Source organism: Muntiacus reevesi, chromosome 22 (genome assembly GCF_963930625.1).
Source record: "Muntiacus reevesi chromosome 22, mMunRee1.1, whole genome shotgun sequence".
NCBI classification, from domain to species: Eukaryota; Metazoa; Chordata; class Mammalia; order Artiodactyla; family Cervidae; genus Muntiacus; species Muntiacus reevesi.
Window position 1 is genome coordinate 32056421 of NC_089270.1, and position 7733 is coordinate 32064153.

Here is a 7733-nt window from a genome sequence, read left to right on the forward strand (position 1 = left end):
CTGGGACTGTAAAATGACTGTGTGTTAGTATAAGAAATATATTTAGTCTTTGTTCCCAAGTTCCTGGTATAGAGATCCTAAACCACTTGGAATTTCTTAAAGAAGTGTTTTTGTTACTCCTAGTGAACCCCTTTACATCGTATCAGAATTTTTAGTAATGAGGTAATTTAGGATGGGACCCCTAGATAGCTTCAGGATGGGTCTAGTCTCCAAAGAACAAATAATTAGAGGGTTGGAGCTTTCAGTCCCACCTACCAACCTCCAAGAAGGAAGAGGTTAAGCTTTATAAAAACTCTTGAACAATGAGATTTAATAAGCTTCCACGTGCCAGAGGGGTGGTATACCTCATCTCCACAGAGACAGTAACACGCGTGCTTAGGATCCTTCCAGACCTCGACCTTTTCATCTAGATGTTCATTTGTTTCCCTTTTCAGTAAATGTAAGCAGTGTTTTCCTGAATTCTCTGAGCCATTCTAGTAAATTGTCAAATCTTGGGAAAGGGTCCTGGGAACCCTGATTTATAGCCAGTCAGTGAGAAGGACAGGAGATCTGGGACCTGTGGCTAGTGGTTGAAGTAGGAGATAGTTTCGTGGGACTCAGCTCTTAATTAAGCTGTGGGGTCTTCACTAAATTTGAGTAGGTAATTAGTATCAGAATTGAACTGAATTGTTGAACACCCAGTTGATGTCCAAGAGAATCAGAGAATTGGCTTTTGGTGCTAGAAACCACCCCACTCAAACAACTGAATCACACTCCATGCAGGCTCATCTTCCAGTCAGTAGTCTAGACTTGTTCACGTGCTGGCAGAAGGAATGCCCAGGGACAAGAGCGGGCAAAACCCAAAGTGCAAGTACTGCCTGATTCTCTGCTTTTGTCACATTTATCAAAGCATAACCCAATCTAGATTCAAGGGGCAGAAAAACAGACTCAGTCTCTTTATGGAAGGAGCAGAAAAGTCACATTTCCAAGGGGAGTGTATACAGTGAGGATTGAACAAACTGATGGTAGTCCTGCAGCAACCTACACCAGGGGCAGAGACGGAACTTGGAGCACAGCTTCTCTGTCCAAGTCTTGTGCTCTTTCTTCTTCATCCTACCTCTCAACACAGAGTGGGCTATAATATAATATAATGAACCTGCTGGTGCTTCCTGAACCAATAACTGACGACTAAAGAACAATTCCAAAGGGCATAGGATTGACGTTATCAGCCAATAGATGGTTCCCAAAGGAGCAATTATAAAACTGGGCAAAGAGATTCTTCCTTTTGTCTGAAATCCAGATGCCAATATATACCTGACACATCTTGGAGTCAAGCAGTTTAATAAGGCAACAGAATAAACCTTAATCTCAGTACCCATCAGAAGTCTTTTATTGCCTTATTTTCACATAGGATTAAAAAAAATAAAAGTTAAAGGCATTGAAATAACCCTTTGCCTGGTGTCTCTGCTGCTTTCATTCACCCTCCAGTCTCTCCTGCATGGTACTGCTAGAATTACCTCCTCTGCAGAGAGTAGGACTGAGTATCTAAGAGGTAAGTCTGGGAGACAGGATCCTCAACTCACTCCCTTGCCGTCATCTCTTAGCTCAGCCTACTACACAGAGAGGATGGGCTGTCTGCTCGGTTCCTGCCATGTGACAGAGGGTCTCCAAGAGGGATAGGCAGAGGTCCGTTCCGTGCTGGGGGAACTAAGAGCTCATATGCAGCAACTAAGAGTTTGTACGCCTCAACTAAAAAAAAATCCCGTATGCTGAAGGAAGATTGAAGATCCCACGTGCTGCAACTAAGACCCAAGACAGTCAAATCAATTTTAAAAAAATCATAAAGACTACTAAAATCTGGGGTAAAGTGTCAACACAGTTTTAGCCTTGAGTCTAAACCACATATTGATAGAATTTATTAATAAGAGTAACATTCTTTCCACATGGTAATTTGCATGGGTGTGTGACAGTGGTGGCATCTAAAAATCTCTAAAATAGATCTCTTTCAATGGGATTCTGTACAAGAAGATATTTTGTAAACTCAAATAATGAAATTCATTGTCATTCCTATATGAAATCATGCTTTCATATGGTCTTAAGTAAAGAGATAGAAAACTGCATTGAGAAATTTGGTTTGAAAAGTTGCTAACCTATACTATCTCTACGATCAGCCCAGTGTTCTGTAAACACTGTAAGTATATTGTCTCTCTGTTGAAAAAGTACTTGAATTTTCTCAGAATTGACTTGAGATTAAATAATAAAAACAATTCAGTTTTATCGTGGAGCTTAAAAAAAAAACAACAAACCATCTCTCTCTTTTTAAGGCTTTTATATTCTGTTCTAATAGGAAGTCTCTCAATGCAAGGAGCAAGTCAAGGATACATGACATTTTGGAACTAGGATGGAGGTGTGGAAGTGGGGAGGAGTTTGGAATAAAGGCATATTGGTTAGAGAATTGAATCACAAGTTGTGTAGTTTTACTGAAGTATGGCATCTAAGATCAAGTCCAAACCTGAGATTTTATGATTCCTGGAGGAAAAGAAAACAAGAGAAAAGCCTGTAGTCAAAGTCTATCACTCTGTTAACCTTCTTAATTAGCCTCATCAGTATTAACCTACCATAAGATAGAAAAACTAAAACCACTATTAGCAGCCAAAGTTTATTTCATTCCCTTTATATATACATGCTTACATGCATCTATGCTTCTGAGAAAAATTATAGAGGTGCTCAGTCATGAGAGAATGGTATGAATTGCACAGAGTTAATGAGGGAAACATGGGAGCATTACTGATAAATAAACATAGATTTTTAGAAAGGATAAAGGAGGGTTTATTAAATGAGGGAAAAAGCAAGAACAAAAGACACTGAGTTGAGAAGAAGGCAGCCAGGAGGAAAAGGAAGATTATAAATATCAGTGGGCCCTGTGAACACCAACCACAGCCACAAACCTAAGAATACTTCTAATTTACATGCCGTAGGCAGAGACCTGCAGGTCATAGTCTGGGTTTAGTTTCTGAGAAGTGCTCCTGAAAACTAGTATAATTTAAGTCATTTATAAATATCAATTGTAATGACCAACATCTAGGTATATATTTATATCTACAGCGATAATGTAAATATTTTAAAAATTAAATTTGAAGGCCCTGTTTTTTAATTAAATACATTTAATACAAGATGTCTTATTTTTAAGCAGTCACTTGTGTTCAGTGACTGAAGTAAGAAAAGATACTGAAATGGGCCTTTTGAATTTATCACTAGCTCCATTATCATTAGATGACCTTGTATTTAGGGTTTAAGGTGACTATTATTTTCAATCATTAAGCAATTGTTTTTGAAAGTCTACTGAGCTTACTGTTGAGCTCAGTGTGATGAAGAATCTAGTGATTAGACATCCCCAACCTTGAGAAACCCAATAAATGGAATTAGAACTTTAGTTTGAAAGGCAGAATGATGTCAAGTGCTTTGAGATAAAATCCCAGCTGGGTTCTTTATGGTGAGGCACTTTGAACATAAACTCTGTGAGCAGCAATTCACTCATCTTGAAGTGGATAAAATAATTTCCACCCAGAATTACTATAAGGACCAGAGAGACAGGACATTAACAGCCTAACATATCTCCCATGTCAACGCCTCAAGAAAATATGCTCATATATTCCATTTGATCATCACAGCAACCCATTCAGTTATACAAGAGAGTAACTGTCCATTTTACAAAACAGGAAACAGATGAAAAGATATGAGGGATTGCCCAAGTTCTACAGAAGGACCGACACCTCTCCTGGCACCCAGGACTTTTTTCTCATTGATGTAACTAGTAAAAATGGGTGACAGTGCAAATCCAGTAAAGTTCGTCTCTATTCCGTGTCCCCAATAAAAAGCTCCTTCCTTTTTCCCTCTTGTGAGTGAATAAACGTTCTTTGGTTAAGGAAGGATGTTGTATAGTAGTCTACGAAGTGTGGCACTAAACCCTGGAAGCAGGTAAGATGATCTCACTGGGGAAGAAATTTTTAGAATATCTATTCATATTTCATTTATTTCATCTTTCTTCTTTCCTTGCATATAGTCAGTCATTTTTTGGACTTAGTACAGGAGCACACCATAATTTCTAAACAAATTAATATTCTTGTGTTAGAGATCTATGTTCAAAATATTTTCTTGAAAGGAGTGTGTCATTTTAAAAACTTGGAAAGCACTAGCATAGAGAACTTTTTGAGAGCACAGCCAAGCCCTAAAATTTTTCTAAATGAATTAGTGGCAGTTGGAGGACTAGTCAGAGAAATGTTACTTTGATGCTATTTCAATGGTCATATTCTATGTTCAGGCTAATAAGAAGACATATTACATACAGTGTTTTTAATTTGAACACATCACAGTTTGAAGAAACTGTGAGATGTTACCCAAACTCTCTCTTATTTTCAAATAGTTCCAAAAAAGTGAGAATTTTGCACATTTCTAAAAGCTGTGATGCAATGGGTATCTCATTGTATCACCTAATGGCTTTTATTATCTAATAAATCTAATCATCCAGAATTCTAGTGTTGTGGGCTAAGTAAATTTTCCCACATTTTCACCGTAAAAATTAGGTACTTTTATGGGTTCTTGACCTCGAGAGCCCTTTGGCTCCTCTTTTTATGTTTTTTTCCTCCCCCTGGGCCTGCCCTATGCAAATTGGGCTCAGCCAGGAGTGCTGTTCTACCTGAAGTCCTCACTCTGGTCCTCGGACTTTTCTTTGGCCTTCCTTTGTTCTATTTTCGCTGGCTTTTCCCTTCCTTGTCTTTTAGCCACCGCCGTTTTGGACTCCTTTTCCCTATTCTAACTACCTAACAGATCCATGGACCTCTTGGAATTGTGGTTAAAATGGTATATGTTAGCACATTTTCTTAACGGCAAATCTCCTTAATTCGTAAAAGTGCCCCTGTCAAAGAAGACCTTCTATACACCTTTGGCTCACCTCCCTTTCAAAAATTTCTTGGCACTTTGCTGCCACTTGCCTAGAAATCACAGTAATCTCCTTAACTTTCTCTCATTGCTTCTGTTTTCAAGCACTCTAATTATCACCATGGCCCTCCTTTGAGCCGATTAAAAACTGATTTTAGTATGTTAATAAGAGTGTGATAGATAATAAAATGGAGAATGAATCTAATCTCTAGTATGAGGCAGGTGTTTTATATTTGTTATCCCTTTAATCCTTGAAACCACCTTGTTAGTAGACATTACTGTCGTTTGTTTGCTCTCTTCTCTCTGATGCATAAGTAAAAGATACTTTGCTATGAATTCAAGTGGAAGCACAAGTTAATTTCCTCCAAAACATTTACACCTATAGTTTATTCTTTCCATTTCAAAGTATGCTTTCTAAGAAAAGTTAGACTGGCATTCGGGTAAGTGAGTCATCACTCCTGACTAACCTAACCCTCACAAAGGTAGGGGTTTTGTATTTTATTCATATTCTCTGAAGCTGAGTGTGATGTTTGGTGCATAGGAAACACAAAATAAACACTGCTTAAATGAATGAATTGATTAAGCACTGACTGTATCCCAGGCGTTATACCTTGAGAGGTAAGTCATATTCTCTCCATTTTATAGTCATATTCTCTCCATTTTATAGTTGAGGAAATTTAGTCTCAAGGAAATTGAGTAACTTGTATAAAATCACAGAATATAAGTGGCAAAATCATTAAGTAAAAACATGTTTTGCTGACACTCCAAAATCCTTGTTTTTTCTACTATCCAGACCAATGGAATGCTCTTTTTAAACACTATTGGGAACCCAGTACCAGAAACAGTCATTACAAAGTCTTTGGAAAAATTTCAATAAATAGGCAAGTTTAAATTACAATCTAAAAATTTCTTTTTCCCAACTCCCCTTTCCTGGCATGTAACTGACAGATATTACTAATTCATGCTTAACACCATAACAATACAAATTACCATGGCTTTCCTTTCCAATATTAAATGATCTGATTATATATACAAGAAATATGAGTGTGCTGCTACAGATATTTTTACACACACAAATTTTCTATAAGCATTAATAAATCCTCAGAAAATATATTTTTATTATTAAATATTTCTTAAGGCATTTCTCAAAAACCTAATTTTTTTCTAGCTTCAGTTAATGTTAACATTTCATAAAATTTGACCTAAGTTAATTATTTCTTTTTTCTTTAGTCACAGACACTTCCGTGTTTATGTCCTATTCATTTCAAGTTATGCACAATTAGTATTTCAAAAGCACTAATTTTAATCATAAGTTTTCATTTTTATGTTTAAAAAAATACAGAGTGCTTTGTGAATTTTCTTAGAGTGAATGTATTTATGTAGCTTAGTGTACACCTACCCATAGAGCACCCTAAGTATCATCTTTTTTTTTTCCTAAGTATCATCTTTTAAAATCACTATCTTGAAAGTGTCTTAGAACATATAACTAACTATACAGAATCTTAAACATTGTCAAGTTTATCATTGTCCCAATTTTTTCAAAAGTTTATCATAAAAAATTATTTGATCATTATTTGAAAACTTCAATCAAACAGAAGAGGAGCAGAAGTTTTAATTTCAGGAATAGTATAATTCTATCTTAATAGTACATGTCATCGTGGAAGCATAGTAGTACATTGCAGAGAAAATATATACCAAACATTTTATGTTCTAAGCTAAACTCTTCTGTGATATTTAAATACATTTTTTGGAAATTCAGGAATTTTTTTTACATTAGTGACTTAACATTAGAACCTTATATTATTATACATAATACTCATATATACATACATATGAGTTCAAGCCATATGTTGTATTTAAATTATGCAAATTTGGATCATATTTCTTACCTTGGGAAAGAAGGTTCAATTCTAGCAGAAACAAGAAGGCCCTTGTTTCGTCATGTCACCATAAAATAAATTTTATGTTAAGACAGAAGCTTCTAGTTTAATATGATCATCTATGGACTTACCTGGTATTCTGACCGCTTAACTAATAAAAAACCTTCAAAATACAAGGGTAGAGCAGTAATCTTTGACCTTTCTTGGAAGATCCTGCGAGGGGCTGGTTTCGGGGGCTTCTTAGCCATCATACCCTCTCGTTGGTGTGCGGTTTGTTTCAACTTTATCCAGTTTCAGACAAAATGAGATCTCTCTTGTGTGAGAGGAAAGGGCAACTGTTCAAAGAGGAAGTCCCAGCTAAGAGTTTAAACCACCAATAGGACACACACGCACACTTTTTTTTCTTTACTTTTTGTGAGGTAAGAAAGAACAGGCGTAGACCAACTTTGAGAGGGTAACCTCTCAGGAAACTACATGTGTTTAGAATTACAATAGCAAAATAAACAGAAAAGTAATATCACCAGAGGATGAAAGGGACAGACGTGGAGATTACAGACTTTTGGGGAGACATCAAGGTCATATTTGTTTTCTCCCAACTTTTTTGTTTGTTGCTGCCCATTTTTATCCCTAGAAGACATGACTTGAATTAATTCCACTTCATTAAAAATTACTTCATAGATAACTGTATTAATACTATTTCTGTTTTAGGTACAGCTGGTCTTCTATCCAGATTCTATATGGATTCAATTGACTATACATAGAAAATTTTAGAAAAAAAATTCAGAAACTTCCAAAAGGCCAAACTTGAATTTCCCATGTTCTGAAAACTATTTTCATACATTGTATTAAGTATAATAAATAACTGAGATGATTTAAAGTATACAAGAGGATTTTGTAGGTTATATGCAAATGTTCTGCTATTTTATATAAGAAACT

The 7733-nt window shown here is 36.0% G+C and overlaps 1 protein-coding gene across 1 annotated transcript in view; it reads right to left on the reverse strand.

Moving 5' to 3' along the window:
- The window catches only part of STAP1 (signal transducing adaptor family member 1), a 28584-nt gene extending 21480 nt beyond the window's left edge, over positions 1–7104 (reverse strand). Inside the window, exon 1 of the mRNA XM_065914663.1 lies at positions 6929–7104. Coding sequence (XP_065770735.1) covers positions 6929–7048 — 120 coding nt within the window. The 5' untranslated portion in view covers positions 7049–7104. The remainder of the gene's footprint in view (positions 1–6928) is intronic.
- Between the last annotated feature and the right edge of the window lie 629 nt (positions 7105–7733).